General features: G+C 38.5%; 1 protein-coding gene across 18 annotated transcripts in view; it reads left to right on the top strand.

Annotated features, from left to right (window-relative positions):
• Positions 1 to 17,823, top strand: part of ADGRL2 (adhesion G protein-coupled receptor L2) — a 361,637-nt gene that overhangs the window by 317,234 nt on the left and 26,580 nt on the right. For all 18 annotated transcript variants that reach the window (XM_087930083.1, XM_087930085.1, XM_087930086.1 and 15 more), the window contains 6 exons: positions 3,226 to 3,348; positions 3,579 to 3,784; positions 4,810 to 4,983; positions 10,103 to 10,312; positions 12,417 to 12,637; positions 15,582 to 15,648. In XM_087930083.1, the coding sequence (XP_087786209.1) occupies positions 3,226 to 3,348; positions 3,579 to 3,784; positions 4,810 to 4,983; positions 10,103 to 10,312; positions 12,417 to 12,637; positions 15,582 to 15,648 (1,001 nt within the window). The remainder of the gene's footprint in view (positions 1 to 3,225; positions 3,349 to 3,578; positions 3,785 to 4,809; positions 4,984 to 10,102; positions 10,313 to 12,416; positions 12,638 to 15,581; positions 15,649 to 17,823) is intronic.

Consider the following 17,823-nt stretch of genomic DNA (forward strand, 5'->3'; position numbering starts at 1 on the left):
CTTGGGCTATGCAATCCTGTCCAAGACCAAAAATGGCAGGACTCCATGAATTAATGAGTTCCAAACCCAAAGTCATTCCATCTTGGCAGGGTTCAGTTTCAGCCCATTGCTCCCTATTAAAAGCCCAGTGTCCAGGCATTGCAAAATGGAGGTTGTGGCATAACAACAGCACTTATATATCACTTCACACTATTTTACATTTTTCTCTAAGCAGTTTACAGAGTCAGAATATTACCCCAAACAATCTGGATCCTCATTTTACCAACCTTGGAAAGATGGAAGGCTGAGTTAACTTTGAGCTGGTCAGGATCGAACAGCCGGCAGTCAGCAGAATTAGCCTACACTACTGCATTCTAACCACTGCGCCACCATGGTGACATCATTTAATTCACCACGGGCTGAAATATATCACCCTATTGTAATGGATAACTTTATCCAATGGCTTCATGTCGATGTTAAACAGAAGCAAGGGAATTGCTGAACTTTGCAAAACCCCAAAAAGCAGGGGCCAAGCACCATACCTCTCCTCCCTGTCACCACTGTCTAGGAATGGTTGCAAGGGAAGGAAATCAACCAGATAATATATGTCTTACAATAGCAGCTAAGCCAGACATTTTTAATTTTTTTCTTTACTGAAATCATATTTACAGAAATTTATAAGCAAATCATTTTTATCTTAACCGTATCCTATTCTGTGAAGCATCGAGATAATAGTACTCATCTGTGATGTAGGTTTTTATAAGGGCTGATTAAAAATTGTGTTTGTGTATCTATGTGAGTAATTGAGATACCTGACCTGGAAATTCTGTTCTCATTATTTATTGCAATTTCATAGTGATTTTTATTCATTTTTGATGATAATACAAGCCAATTTTGACCACACAGTGTAAAGACTGTTTTTATTAAATGTAATTTCACCCAAGGTGAAAATAATTCAGTGAGCTGTGTCTCCAAAATACAAAATAGTCATGTTTCATAAACTGCAAAATAGTTACTGACATTTCAAGCACAATGTATAATTTAAATGCTGGGAAGAAGGAAAATACTTCTTTTTAGAGATGTACAAACATATTTTCCTATGTTTGTTCCATACTTAGATTTAAACAGCTTTCAGTATAAACTTAAATCCTTAACAATTCTTCCATTTTATAGATATTAAGAAATGTATTGAATCAAGCTCCAGGGACAAAATATCTGATTAATTCTTTAAAAAAAAACCTTGCTGCTAGGATTTATGAGTGAAATTATCTATGTTTCTGCTGGTGAAAATAAAACAGTTTACAGAAACCTAGTATTGAATGAAGGAACTTAATACTGCATTCCTAAATATGGATCAAAGTTTTATTTCCTAAATACAATAGCAAGTGTTCTTAAGTCTGTTTTACCAACACATTTTCTCAATACTGAATTCAGTGAATTTATGTAGACAGTTGTATCTCCTTCCATAATAAATGACTTCAACATAAAAATGGATATAAACACACACATAAATTGTTTGAATCTTAACAGGAAGTTGAGTACATTTCATCATTAGTGATGCTTGGCACAATTATCATGGATGAGAATGAGATGCCCCAGTTTCTGTTCCAATTAGCTATTGCTAAACTAGTCAGGATGGTGATAAATTAGTTGATTCAGCAAGTGCATGTAGAAACCTGATCCAGCAGGAGACACGACTTCTATAATACCTTACTTACATAGCAATAACTTTTGTCCAGACTGGGAATCTGTACAAGAAAGTTTTTTTTCTATATGCTAATTTACCTTGCTTACTTGAGATGATAATGCAGTTATACCTTCCCTTCTTCAGTGTCCACAGGTTGTGGTGCTTTCATGGGTGGAGCTTATGTTGGCACAATGCTGCTCTTCATAATTTGCCTATCCTTGACATGCACATTCTCTCCTTCACTCTCAGCGGGATCCTTCTGCTTGCTTGCTTCCCATTTAATTAGTGAAAATACTAAGGTATTAAATTCAGAACATTACACTCTGTGTGAATGTGTGAAGGAAAGAAAGAGGTAATAAACCAGGCATAGTTCAATAAAATAGCCCTGCTAAATTTTTCACAAGTCTCTGTGGGGGACATTGGTTGACCTCAATTAATAACACATTTTGTGTGGGTGTAGAAATCTTTATAATAAATCGTACCATTATACTTGTCAGACTTTAAGTATATTCCTTTTAGTATTTTTTTTAATTAAATGCTATCCTTCCTTTCTTTGAAGAAACTCAGAATAATATACATGGTTGTATATTACAACAATCTTGTGAATCGGTTTAGACCATACTGGCTTGTCTGGTGCATGGAGTGAGAATTTTAACAGGGTGCTTCTTAACTATGTCCAAGTTGTTTAATTACTATACTGCAATATCTACCTGTTACTAAGACATTTATTTTTTCAACAGCTGGTAGAATGCACATCGTAAAAATTCATGCAAAACAATTGCATCAGTCTCATGGTTGCACATTTCTTCCAAGTAAAATACAGTACTCAGATTTTTAAAATGACACATTTTAGACTCACAGGTTGGGTGTCATGTCTTCTGAATCGTTCTTTTCATAGCATCTACATTCAAGTTAATTAAACTTTAAAGAAAAAATATTCCATGAAGCTGAAACAATTCATGTACATCTGTCATATATAAAAAAGACTGTCTAACGCACTCCCCCCACAAAAGAACCAGGCAAATTTGACTGGAGTTTTTTTCACTTGACAATGAGTTGGGCAGGGCATCATCATCATCATCATCATCATCATTATTATTATTATTATTATTATTATTACCTGGTGACCGCAGAATAGATGATACACAACTTGAAAAAAATCACCAGATATCAGGACTTGTGCCTAAAGACCTAGGCAAGCATTTAAAAACAATTGGCGCTGACAAAATCACCATTGGTCAGTTGCAGAAGGCCACCTTACTGGGATCTGCTCCCATAATCCACTGATACATCACACAGTCCTAAACGCTTATGAAGTGTTTGACTAGTGATTTGTGATACAAAACCCATCATCATCATCATCATCATCATCATCATCATCATCATATCTTAATAAGGTACTTGATTGATATTTAGGACGCTGGCAGCAACCTGTATCCACCATTAGCATCAGTAAATGGTATTTGTGATGCATTTTTGAATGTTCAGTTGACTGAGTTTCATATTTAATGAATGAAGTGTATAATAACAACTACTACTTTTTATTGTGTTCCACCCAGTCTTGGAAGTTGCAGTATTGAGCACAGAAGGCCAAGTGCAGGACTTAAAATTTCCTCAGGGCAATGCTGGCGGCAACTCCATCCAGCTTTCTTCGAATACTGTAAAGCAGAACAGCAGAAATGGTATGTCTTGATCAAATGAGTTATTTTCAACCCTGATAGGAGCCTTTACCACTTCTTGGATTAAAGCCACCTTGACAGAATTAAAAATGGCTCCTTTGTACCTTTTGACTGCCCCTTTTTTTTCCTGGAATCCATGATTCCTCAATATTGTGGTTAGGAAGCTAAGATGGGAACAGCTGTGGAAATGGGTGCACTTTCAAGTCAATATAATGGAATGTTTCTGTTTCCAGGATTAGCAAAGCTGGTGTTCATCATTTACAAAAGCTTGGGGCGGTTTCTTAGTACTGAAAATGCAACCATCAAGCTAGGAACTGAGTTTGCTGGTAGGAACAGTACCATCGCTGTGAACTCTGATGTCATTGCTGCCTCCATCAACAAAGAGTCCAGTCGTGTCTATTTGACCGATCCCGTTCTTTTCACCCTGGCACACATCGATGTAAGTTATGGAAATGAATTAATGGGAAAGTCATAAAGTCAGCAAGAGCAAAAAGCGGATGGGGGGAGATCTTTCCATTTGAATTTTAAATATCCGAAGGTCAGAGACATAGGTTTATTTAAGTCTGCGAACATAAAATTAAATGAGCCTGGTTCAGTGATTATTAGAACTTAAGTGTATTCTTAATGAAAGCTAATTCAGTAATCAACATGAAAATGTAAATGCCTCTAATTTGTTCCTAAGTGAAAATTAACTCTTACCTTAGCAGCAGGGCAGAAAACACGGGCTTTTACAATTTTGCTTGCTTAATGTAGCAAAATTTAAATAGCACTTAGAGCATTTTCCTCTAATTCTGTACTATCTTCTGGAGCCCATTTACCAATCACTCAAGTGGGTTTTATTCAACAGGGCAAACTTCTTTTCTTTGAATCAGGTTGACGCTGTCTCAGCTGACTTTTAAAAGACTCTGCTGGTCATGACAAAATGCTGTTGATTGTGCAGGTTGGGCTTTTCCATTTACCTAAAGCGATAGATTGGAAAAGCCAATAAAAGGGGAAAAAGTTATCGCTTTTCATTTTTCTGAGATGTTTTCAGTGCAATTTAATCTGGGATGACATGTCTTTTCTGTTCTTTTACAACTGATTAAAATTGAGACTGCATTTCTAATTATCCAGGAAGTCTGTTTTAAATAAATCTACCTGTTTCTACTGCTAAAAGTTGGAAAACAAATAGCCACAAGTCATCAATAATAAGCACCAAACTACAAGTGGAGAATTTCAGTTTCAGGAAATTAAATTCTCAGTAATGCCTGTGTTACGGCATGCCTATAACTAAATTGCTACTTTGTCCTACAGTCTGTTAGTTATTTTTTTTATTATTTTATTTTGGCACAAACTATATACCTTTTCTCCTGTGTCGGCTTAATTTGCTACGGTACAAAAGGTTGTATTAGATTTAAATAAACTGTCTCTAGGAAGCATTTGTATGCATATAATTGTATTTATTTCCATCCTGATGTCTTACAGCCCAACAATTATTTCAATGCTAATTGCTCCTTCTGGAACTATTCAGAGCGGACTATGATGGGATATTGGTCAACTCAAGGCTGCAAGCTGATTGACACAAATAAAACACATACCACGTGTGCATGTAGTCACCTAACTAATTTTGCAATTCTCATGGCCCATAGGGGAACTGTGGTAAGTAATCCTGACAAATAATGTACAACATTTTGAAGACCCAGTAAGACTCCTGATCAGTTGAACTACCCAGAGATAACTCATAATCTTACTTTACCGTATTCTGTGTCTTTTGTATTTCAAAGTTCAGATATTACACATACACACGGGGGAGTAGGAGAGAAAAAGAGTTGAATGTGGCCACAAGAAACAAATCTATGTTATAATTCCAAAACATCTACAATAATCTACATTATTTATCAACAAATGGCATACCAATACCAACAAAGTATTCTATTCAGGGGTGGGATTCTACTGGTTCTGTCCAGTTCTATAGAACTGGTTGTTATGATTTTGTGCAGTTCGGAGAACTGGCAAATTGCACCACTGGCTGGCCCCACCCGTCTCCACCCACCCCTCCCCTCCGTGCCCGGTCAGTCCTTATTGTGAATGCGCGGCATTGCCTGCAGCCTGCTTTTGCCCACCCACCAGGCCAGCCATTGCTGCATGCCTTCCACTGTGGCCCTGCCTGATCTTCCTGGGTGAGTGAGACTCTGAAAGCTCCAGGGTCCAGTCGCCTACCTGCCATTGCTGGTCACCTTTCCCCCCACCCCACTTGCCTTTTGCGACCGCCACCTGCCACCCTAACCCCCAGCAGGTAAGACCTAGCAGCTGCAGTGAATCCAGGCAGGGGGCGAGATGCAGACTGGTGGGGACCCAGCTAAATTTTGCTGTACTGGAGAACATGTGGAGAGGCTTGTGTTCTCCTGCTGCTGGGAAAGCAAGAGGCACAGCTCCAGGTGGTAAAGAGAAACAGGATTCAACTGGGCTGCTTCTGTGCCTCCTAGAGCTGCCCATTTTCCTATTGGAGGGGAACTTCCAAACTTTTCACTGAGCCGGGAAAGAGTCTCTTGCTTTTCCAGAAGCAGGAGAACATGAGCCTCTCCACATGTTCTCTGGTACAGCGAAATTTAGCTTGGATTCACCACAGCTGCTGGGCTTTGCTGGTGGGGGGTGGATGTGGGAGTGGCTGACCAGGGAGCACGACAATTTTGCCACCCTCATGGCCCCTTTACCTGCCACCCCTTCCCTCCCACGCCCGCAGCCCCTTTGTTGGACCTGGAACGATCACCCCTGATCGGCCCCACCATGCCTACCCAGTCACACCCGTGTCGGCAACAGGCGCCATCATTTTGAAGTTGAGGGAGAAGTTGGGGAAGAAGGTGGAGGGTCCTGCAGTGGCTGGCACAGGAGCACCGCTGAGAAGCAGGGAAGTGGCCTTCTAGTGGTCTGACCTAGTGTTCAGGCTGGCGGACCACAAAAGTCAAAGCACCAAGGGAAAGGGGGGTTGCCAGCGGGAGCCACCCTCTCCACACTGAATTGGGACCATTCAGGATAGATCTAGGAATTGGGTGAGCCGAGCCGCAGCTCCTTGCCTTCTTAGGTCAGGGAACTGCCGTTTTCTGCAGGAGGAGGACTGCAGATGGGGGAGGTCTACCTGAGCGACTCCTCCAGTGTCTTTACCAGATTATTTGGACACTAAAGGCGTTGCTGTCACACATCAGCCCAGGCCTCAGCCCGCGGGTCTGTAAAGCCAACACCAAAGAAGTGGGTGTTCAGGTGAACCCACAGTGCAATGCTCTTTCAGATCAGCCACTCCAGGCCGTCTGGCCTCCAAGCCCCTCAGACAAGCTGAGCCTGGAGCCACCACTCCCAGGCTTCTACTCGCCCATGCTTGGTCACCGCCTCTTCACCTTGCCTGAAGTGGCTGGCCCTGCCCCTCACCCTCCCTCGCCTGGCCTGAGAAGGGCAATGGTGGGGAATAGCGAAGCGGCCGGGTCCCTATCTTCCCCTCTTTCCCCATTCTCTCTCTCTCTCTCTCTCTCTCTCTGTGTGTGTGTGTGTGTGTGTGTGTGTGTGTGTATGTGTATGTGTATGTCTGCCTCAAAGCTGTGGCCGGGCCAAGCCAGCAAGCTCTCCTTGGTGCTCTTCACTACTTCTTACATTTCTTCTTTATGGAATCCACACTGGCCGAAAAACGATTGCCAGCCGCGGTGCAAGCATCCCTTCAGGCGCCCCTCCTCCTCTCGTGATCAGCAGCTGTGGTGGGGCCAGGAGGGTGCACATGCATGGGGAGACACTCCTCAAGCAAGTGCCAAAGCACAGCAAAACTGGGTGCGGGGCGGACGGCTGCTCGCTTGAGGAGGGTCTCCCCATGCGTGTACACCCTCCAGGACCCACCACAGCTGCCAGTCGTGAGACGAGAAGGAGGAGAAGGGTTGCCCAGAGGGACACTTCCACTGCAGCTGACAATCATTGTTCAGCCAGTCTGGATTCCAAAAAGAAGAAATGAAAGAAATAGCAAAGAGCGCCAAGGAACTCTGGCTGGCGTGACCCAGCCACGGCTTTGAGAGAGAGAGAGAGAGAGACAGACAGACAGACAGACAGACGGGAATATAGGGAGAGGGGCAGAGAGAGAGAGACAGAGGGACAGAGAGAGAGAGGGAAAGAGAGAAAAAGAGGGAAAGAGAAAAGGGGAATGAGAGAGGAAGAGAGAGAGAGACAAGAAAAAAAGAGAAAAGAGAAAGAAAGAAAAAAGAAATGAAGAAAAGGGATAGACAAAGAAAGGGAAAGATGGAAGGAAGGGACAAAGAAAGAAAAAGAAAGGGAGGGAGGGAGGGAGGAGAAAGTTAATGAGATATATGGATGGATAGATAAGTACATGGAGAGAGGGAGGGAGGGAGAGAAAAGGAGAGGAAGGAAGGACACAAACCCTGGCTTCAGAAGACTTTGAAGCAGCACAGCAATCTAGGGCTGGCCTGCAAGGGATCTCAGAAGTCATCTAGTCCAACCCCATCTTCCAGCAGGAGATCCTTACAGAATCATAGAATAGCAGGGTTAGAAGGGTGTGTGTGTGTGTGTGTGTGTGTGTGTGTGGCTGTCAAAACTCCCAAAACAGGTCAAGTAGCTCTGGGGAGATCAGTTGTAAATTAGAACACTTGCTAAGCAACCCGCCATTAAGCAAGGACCACTTGTATATGGTTTGCCACGCTGAGCCAGTCACCTGGCCACCAAGCCATGCCCAGCCAGTCACGTGACCACCAAGCCACACCAACCCAAGCCAGGCCCACCCAGTCACATGACCAAGCCACACCCACAAATTAGGCCATGCCCACAGAACCAATTGTTAAGAAATTTGAATCCCACCACTGATTCTATTCCATAAAGAATTTGTTTTATTTGGCACACAGTTCCTGCCTGTACAGAAACTTTTAACATTTAACCCAATGAAGACAGAAAAATAACAAGCAAGAACAAAACATAAATTATGCTTTCCAGAATAATTATATTTTCAATAATTTCCTAAAAGCCAGCAGAGGAGTGGACAATCTGATCTTTTGCCATTGTCGGGCCATTGTAAAGTATTAGGCCATTGTAGAGTATTAATGCCATCCCAGATAAGCAATGCTTTCTAGTCTCAGTCCTATTTATCTATCAGACTTGTGAGACTTAAAAGCAGTTGCTCCTTACTAGATCTAGTGCTGGTCTCCAACAGATATGGCCAAACAGCTCTATCCAATCAAGCTAATTGGCACAATAGCTATTCCTTTGTGACCCAAATTACTTTTAATTTATCAGCACAGCCCTTTCCCTTCCACGACTTGCTTATGCTTGATCTAGTTCAGGGGTGTCAAACTCATGATGACATGTCATAATGTGACATATCACATCTTTTTCCCAGTTCACTAAAAAGAGGGTAGGCGTGGCCAGCACATGACACATCTGGGCCATGAGTTCGACATCCTTGATCTAGTGGTTCAGGCTGATTCTGTTTCAAACTGGTGGTCCTGCAAATACTCAGACTTTTTGTGCCATGAAGTCTAGAACCTTAACTTGCAGTTGCATATAGCATAGGTCCTCCAGAATTGTTGATTTTTGCTTCCTGTTCCAGGAACCAGTAAACTTACAATCCAATCTATTTCAAGTTGCCTTTAAGGGCAGCCTCAGATCAAATCCTGGATGGTAATCTGATGAGTTATTGTATCTCTTAGGAATGCAACTGGTGCACCAGCCAAAGTTGGGCAAAGACCCCTAACCTCCACCAATTGGTTATTCCATAACCTCCACCTATTGTTCCAGAATGAGACATGAATCCAGAAAGACTCTAGATCCCAAACCTGCTCCTTCATGGATTAGTGGCTGTCTATCAAGAGATAGTTCTGTGCATTAACAGAGAACCCTGATGTACAAATGGCAACTTTGTTCAGCTTCAGTTTATTCTCTTTTATCCAAGCTATGATAACCTGCAGGTCCCAGAATACGACACCAACAGCACATACAACCTGGGGTGGCAATGTGAAATAATTGGCTTTATGTAAATGCTAAAGAGCAAGAGAGAAAGAACTAATCTTCATGTTATCCCACATATCAGAGACCATCGGGCTGATTTTTCATCCCCTACCAAATACTACTGTGAAGATAACAATAAAATATAGCTCTTCTTTTACTGGTTAGGTTCGGATATTAATAAATAACAATTTTGAAACCATTATTTATTGACTAAACTAATACTGAATGCATACCTATGCAGCATTAAATCATGAACTATGCAAAGCACCAAAGCTAGATTCACATCAATTATAAATTATAATGGCTTGTTATGATGTGATATGCAGATCTGGCCAGTAATATATTTTACTTAACTGGAATGTTTAAAAATACGTATTTTATTTAAGGGTAGTACATTTTCCAAAGAATTCCATTGTACTACAACCTCCCTTAGTATGATAAACAATGTTTTCTTTGTACACTCAACATAACAATTTCCCAAAATGTGTCTTTTCAGTCTAATATTTATATTGTTTATTTTAGTATGACTGTTATCAGTTGTTTTTTTTCCATAATGAGCACATTACAACTTATTTTGTGGACAGACCAACAGATAAGTTGGGCTACCTCATTCTCTCTTTGTTGTCAGTGCAAATTTGCATTTCCAATGAAAAACGAATCTGTCTTTTTACCAGCTAAGCTGTTGCATAAAACAAAGTCACGAGACCTTCATGTTAGATGTGAATCAGGTATTTTACTTATCCATTAGTCACTAATGACACTAATTTTTCTCCATCTTCATTACTTCCAGTACCCAAATGGAATGCATGGCTTACTCCTCACTGTCATCACCTGGGTAGGAATTGTTATCTCCCTTGTCTGCCTGGCAATTTGCATCTTTACTTTCTGTTTCTTCCGTGGCCTTCAAAGTGATCGGAACACAATTCACAAGAACCTTTGCATTAACCTCCTCATTGCTGAATTTATTTTCCTAATAGGCATCGATAAAACCGAATATAAGGTAAGCCTTCCAGACTTGTATACATGTGCAGGTCTTTGTTTTCTTTAAAAAAAAATGATTTCTTTATTTTGTAACCTCAGTTTTCCCTCCAAACTGGATGATCAAGTAAACAACAATAGAAAATAAAACACGATCGGCAACAAGAAAACTGGTGAAATTAATTGGGTTTAGTATACATCCATAAATATTATAAATTTCTTAGGAACAAGTTTAAACAGAGATTTAAATTATTTTCTTGGAGAGAAAAAGGGAGCCATCATTCTGCAGTAAAACAACCAGTTTTATTATTCTACCCCTTAGATCTGATTCTCTAACTGAATAGCTTCCAGGATGCTTGAAACTGAATTCACTCATCTGAAAAGCACCAGAAGGCAGGAAGGGGCTGTCTAGATGTTCTCGTGCCAGAAAGATTAATTTCTTTAAAGGAGAATTATTTATTTTTAAGCAGCGTTGTCCAGATTTAAGTCATGTTAAAACTATAGCTATTTTAATTAACAACACTCTGGCATGATGTAGGAGATAAAAAGTACTGCAACAGAAACTGTTGACTTGAAAGGCCTTAGGCAGGCACATTATTCTGATTTAGGGTCATGCATATGTATTTCTTCAGAGACAGAGATTCTACATGCACAAATAGCAAGCATTGCAATAATCATTTATACTGGCATACAGCTCCCTGTGAAAGTTCCGTGGTCCTCAATGAACAATGAAGTTGAATCAAGCCGAATAAAGTAACATTTATAGGAATAAAATAGAAGCAGTACTGCTGATAGGAGTAAAACCAAAGCAGTACTGTTAAAGACTTAAATCCCTATTAGGGATTTTGTAGTACAGGTAGTCCTCAACTTAAAACCATAACTGACCCTGCAATTTAAACCCTAAGTCATGCCAGTTATTAAGCATGTTGCCAGGTGACTGCACCCGATTTTATGGAGGTTTGGTGGTTTTTTTGCAGCAGTTGTTAAATGAATCACCATAGCCATTAAATACTGGTTGTTAAAAAAAATCTGTTGTCTGCAATAGCTTTGTTTTCCACCAGACACTGGAAATAAGTGGCATTGTAAATCGCTGTCATTGTAACTGTAGAACGGCTGTAAATGCCGGTTGCCAAGCATCCAAAATGATCATGTGACTGGGAGAGGCTGTCAGAACTTTGAATCCGCGTTCAAAGTTTTGAGTAAGTAGCCCTGGGGAAGTCTCCTAACTTTGCACAGTCACTAAATGACTGATCACAAGTCAAGGACCATCTGTACAGAGTTATATCTTCTTGGCATGATATAGGTGCATTATAAATCTAAATGATGCAATAAGGTTGAAATTGTCCTGTTTATTTTTAAATTTTCTGAACCGCCCTTCTCCCTTAATGGGGGACTCTCCCCTCCCCTATTTATTTATTTATTTAATTGTATAAAATACAAAGAAAAATAGAAGTAGGAAATTAAGGGAAGGAAAAGAAGTTGAGAAAAGAATGAGGGACTTTTTATTATCTTCACTTTTCAAGATGGAAGACCTAAATTTCAAGACCTGAGACAGAATTCCAACTTTTCTAAAATAGGCTTTCCTCAAGTTTAAGGATTTCGTTCTTAGCCTGAGTCTTCTGTCGAAAAGAAAAAAAAATATTGAATACGAAAGGAAATGGAATTCCTTGCAATGGCGTATTCTTTTTTTTTCCTTTTTTCAACAGGTTATAAATAATACATTTAGCCGCAGTGTTTCTTTATTATCTTTCTGTACCAAATCATTTGCAGTATAAGCCTTGCAGCAGACTGTTAAGATTTCTGTACCCAAAATTAATAGGCTGCTTTCCATACTTGATATTCCATTACACTGAATAATGTGAACAGGCACATATTTTCCATATCTTAACTTACAGAGTGCAACAAAGGACAGGGTACAGCTACCGAGAACACACAGATATTTAACCATGCCGAATAGAAACATCTTGCTTTGGAAAGGTTGTCTCAGACTAAGATTATGTATAGTACGCTCTTTCTAAAATCTGAGCACTGGGTTGGAACCCCCTGCTCTTATTTTTGTAAATGTCAGACTAAACAAGAAAGGTGGAAGAAGTAGTTTGCATTTGATTGTTTCTGTTTCTTTGCAGATTGCGTGCCCCATATTTGCAGGCCTCTTACATTTTTTCTTCCTGGCAGCCTTTGCATGGATGTGCCTAGAAGGGGTACAACTGTATCTTATGCTAGTAGAAGTATTTGAAAGTGAATATTCCAGGAAGAAGTACTATTATGTTGCTGGCTATCTCTTTCCTGCAACTGTTGTTGGTGTTTCAGCAGCTATTGACTATACAAGCTATGGAGCAAAGAATGCGTAAGTATATGCTTAGCAACTAGTATTTTGGGTTATTTACCTGAGTGTGCTGTCAGACAGAAAGTCAAGCCTGCTGAAATAAATGGTGAATGAAACACAACAAGTAAAAAAATATCTGAAGACATTATTAATAGGGAATGGCAATGTGCTTCTATTTGAGTCTTTTATAATTTTTATTTATAGAAGATTTATACACTCCAGATTGTAAATAATGGCATTATTTTACTCTGTATCTACTTACATTAAAAGAAGCTGGGTAGAATTATTAGAGAAGAAAAGGAATATTTGTCTATGAAGATTCTCAGTCATCCAGGTCATGGTTGTCCCAAAGGTGCTTTTCAAGAGGCAACAAGACTTTCTGTTTTTTCTTTGAAGACGCTTTGCTTCTCATCCAAGAAGTTTCTTCACCACTGGCTGGATGGTGGGAAATGGAAGGATTTATATTCCTTGCAGAAGCTGGTCATTTGCATTTTTTTAGAGAGTCGTTGAGGCCACCTGGAGGTTTATCTGTTGCTTCTTGAAAAGCACCTTTGAGACAAAAGGAATATTTTTGTTTGAAGGGGGAGCTCCAAAGACAACAAATATTGTGAAATCGAATTTGGGTAAGTCACCAGGACGAGAGATTTACTCTTCTGAACTTTTGGACTCATGATGGAGCCCATTTTAAGGGAATTTTCCATCTACTGGAATACGTGCTTTGGACTGTTCTGTGTATTGTGTGGCTGATGTCTGACTGGTGTTTCTTTGTGCTGCCAAGCCCTCAGTTCTTAAGTATTTGATAAGCTGGTGGTAAATCAGCATTCCTATTTACTGATAAGGGGGCTGTATCCAAGCTTCAATCATTTCCTTGGCTATCTTTGTACCTGCATGTCCAATGATCTTTGTCCCTGTGAAATTAAATGTGTGTCCTTGTTCATTGCAATGTGAGGCTACCAGTGAGTTATCAAAAACTTAGGAGCCGAGGGATTGGCAGCACAAGGAAGCAGCAATCAATCTCCAGCCATCAATATGCCAAACAGCCCAAAGCAGATATTCCATTAGAGACAAGATGGGTTCCAGCATGAATCTGAAAGCTTGAAAGAGTAAACTCTGGTCCAAGTGACCAACCCGAATTTAATCTCGCATCATTATCCTGGGACATGTATATTTGCCTTCATTCACAGTAAATCCTGCTTACTTTTATTTATCATCCCAATAGAATTTACATGAAAGAATAAGTGTGGGGAATTTTGCTGAAATCAAATTATATTATTGCAAAATATAACGCCTTAGTTTTATTTATTTTTATCATTGTTCACTTGGTCATCTGGTAGGATATCCTCTGAACAATGATAACTGAGTATCAACATATATTTTTTATTTGGTTATATCTTATCAGGTATGTACAAACTTTATGTAATACTCTATTTTATAAACAGAAAGACAATTAGGCATTGTCTTTCTGTTTATAAAATAGAGTATTACATAAAGTTATAAAAGGTAGACAGAATATATTACTGAGCATTTATATAACTGAAGGCATAAATATGCCTTCCAATAGTACTTGCTTTGTCCATTGGTTAAATACTTGCAGCATGGTCAGATATTGTTTAATACAAGAAGTCTGTTTAATTTTGCTGTTGATGAAAGACAGACAAAAGTTATTCATTAGGGAGCTTCTTGAAATATATAAAAAGTGAATCATTAAATGAATTGAGTCCTCATAGCCAATGCTTAATTTAGTTAAATGCTATTTCTTTTTAATTGTTGAATTTCCAATTGGGAATGGTGGCTTTTTATTGGTAATGCACTTTTTTGCTGAAAAAGTAGGATGTCTAATTATTTTCTAAATTTCTGATAGGTATGTTTGTGATGATCAGATAATAAAGCTGAATTAAGCTTAATTCCTTGTGGTTGAATAGACATATTCATATTGTTTTCATGGAAAAAGTGAAATGTGGGGATTTTTTGGCTTCCTAGTCAAACTTTGAATTTGAGGCTTTTATAATAATTTCCCTTCCATGTTAGGTCTGACGTAGCTTGGGTTTTTTTTATCAGCCAAGTTTACTCGGATCTACTTCTTGCTATATAGTTAAACAATAAATTAAATAGTACTATAGCAAATTTTAAGGCATTGTGCAGCAGGGACATGGACCACATATGTGTCAGAAACACAAAAAATGGCCCATGTGAGAAAAAAATTGAAGAAGATGAACCTCATCTACCATGCTGTTTATTAACTTAATTTTTCAGCATTTTCTTTATTTTCCTGCTACCAACTCTCAATTTGATTTAATAGAACAAAAAGTAGAAAGGGACAGAGAGTGAGATGAAAATAAATCATGGTAAAGAAAGGATTTATGTATTGTGTGTTGAGGTTAGATAGATTCCCGGTCTCAAAAACATAAATAGAACTGTGGATAATAATGCAAACCTATTTTTTTATTATGAGGCTGTGGTTTGTAAATAGTCCTTCAACAGGAAATGTCTAGTTTGGATAAATTTGAAAATAAAAGTTGGTAATCAACACAAAAATAAGATGAATAACATAACAAGGTTGCATAAAATATGTGTTTACCTATAGTTTTATGTTCAGATTTCCACACCAATAATGTTTTATGAACAAACACATAACTTTATTTCCACTAGAAGAGGGGGAGGAATGGGTGGGTGGATGGATGGATGGATGGGATAGTGTATTGCAGATAGTATAGATTCTGTTTGTTCATTAACTATTTTCACTTTTACTGATTTGGCCAGCCTCTCCAAAAGTCCAAATCTAACTTGTGAAAGAAATATAAATTATTTATAAAAACAGATTTCAAATGGATGTTCACTTAATGCCATTGCTAAAAGAGGTCTCATAAACATGAAGTCAGTGAAAGTTAGTTTTTTTTGCAGTTTTCATAATATTTTTTTTGTTCATGGACTGTTTTTGTTTTTTGTTTTCTGTTTTCTACAACAGTTGCTGGCTCAAGGTAGACAACTATTTTATCTGGAGTTTTATTGGTCCCGTTACCTTCATTATTCTGGTAAGAATATGGCCTCTTTCACTTAGTTTTTTCTCCCAGATTAATTTGATGAATTGTGCTTTTGGTTATTAGATCATAATATTTCTTTATAAAAATACTATTGCAAATGAACCAAAAATGGTTTGTCAGTTTTCAAGGGATATTGGTGGCTATGTTTGAAATGAATTAGGGCTCCATGCACATCTCTTGTATAAGGACAGTGGCACTGCTATATAAATTATAAACGTGAACATTAATCCTTGCATGTCTGTATTGTCCCTTTGGGTGATACCTTTTGGATTTCTAATATTTAGTGAACTATGAAGGTTATTCATCCACTTTCAGCACAGAAAACTGATGGATGACTTTGGGCCTAGCATTGACTTTTAGCACAGTTAACATCTTAGGCTTGTGGCATCTACCCACTACCATATGCAACCATTAAGATAGTTTAACTCATAAAATTTATCAATCCAGTTGGTTTCCAGAAGGCACTTGGAAAAATTTCCAGTGAATCAATGGACACATCTGGAATATGAAGACAGTAATAAACTTCTTAGGGCCACTCTTAAGTAGCAGCTTCTTGGATATTGATCCAGGTATCCTTGTTTTACTTGTTTTACTGAATAGCAACAAGAGATAAACCACCTAAGAAGATTCCTGAATCAACACATGCAAACAATTAAAAGTATAGATAATATACTTATCTATACTTATATAGATAATGTTTATGAACTCAGATGAAATTCCAGCAAGAAGGAACTAATATTGGCAGACACATTTCCTAATTCCATGTGCTGAACTTTTCCTGAATGAACTGGCACACAGTTTAAGAGTTCTCTCTGACTCTTTTTACAAGACTCAGGTGCAAACTAGCCAAAAAAAATGTGAGTCTGGTTTGCTGGTTTCTAAGTTGTATCCTTTCCTGGACCAGCACATTAAAAGCAGCAAATGCCCTTTTTATATCTCAGTTAAACTACTGTAATTCACTTTACATGGGCTATCCTTAAGGAGAACTTGGAAGCTGCATGTGACATAGAATGCTAATACTGCTGTTCATTTGCTAGCCAGTTCAGCAGAATAATATTTATTTTGCAGGAACTGCACTGATTGCTAATAGAGTTCCTGGCCCTATTCAAGATGCTGTGATTACCTATAAAGTGTTTGCCACCTGAGTCTCCAGTTACCTTTGCAGCCAGATACCTTCTTATCTGGCTGTATGCCTTACATGGTATAACCAGAAGAGACTACAATAGATACTAGTTCTTGATAAATCAAGGGAACTAGGACCTGGAAAAATAACCTTATCTGTAATAACTTTTTACCGTGAAATAGCTTCTTCCACCTTTCTGATCTTTACGTAAATGGAAGAAAAGAATTACTTTCTGAAAAATCTTTGGAGAGAAGGATTTTTAATTGGAAGACAGTAGTAAATATATATTTAATTGTATAGATGTTATATGTTGTTTTAATTTGTGAAAATTGTAAACAGCCTTACATTTGAGGAGTTAACAGTATACAAATTACTTGAGCAATTAAATAATTAAATGTGGATAGTTAATTGAATTTATTTAGGTTATAATTCTAATATGACTACTTAGAAAAAAATAGTTGAACTCAGTGGCACTTATGTAAATAAAGTGCAGGAGTACTGCACTTTAGGAGTGCTTCTTATTCCTTTTATTTAAATTTTACTGTCCTTTCAGGAGTTTACACCTTTTTTTATTTGTGCATTCTAACTACTGTAGTCACCTGTTGGAGTCAGATCCCTTTAGCTTTAAGAGTTAGAATAACTTGTTACAAACAGTCTCTCATTTGCATTTAAAATTGAAATGTCTAATTCATTTCCAACATCTTTCTTTTGAGATGTTATCAAATATAATTATATCAACATCAGCCTTTACATTCTTATTCAAAATTAACTTATCTAGTACTCTTTATGTACCCTGATTCTATAAACGATTGTCTAAATTGCAAAATGTGTCATATCTCAGAAATAGCAATGACCGAACAGGACTTTAGTTCTTTATCTTCTAAAAAAAAGCTTGCCAGCTTTGTAAGGATACACACACACACATATACATATTCAAAAATACAGTGATTACGACAATTCAAATAAATCAAAGTAATCATACTATCTACAACAAGTGATACAACTGAGAACAGTGGCTTGGACTTAAAAACAGGAAAAGAACT

Source organism: Pseudonaja textilis, chromosome 3, assembly GCF_049901715.1.
Source record: "Pseudonaja textilis isolate UNSWEBS1 chromosome 3, rPseTex1.2, whole genome shotgun sequence".
In the NCBI taxonomy this organism is placed as follows: domain Eukaryota; kingdom Metazoa; phylum Chordata; class Lepidosauria; order Squamata; family Elapidae; genus Pseudonaja; species Pseudonaja textilis.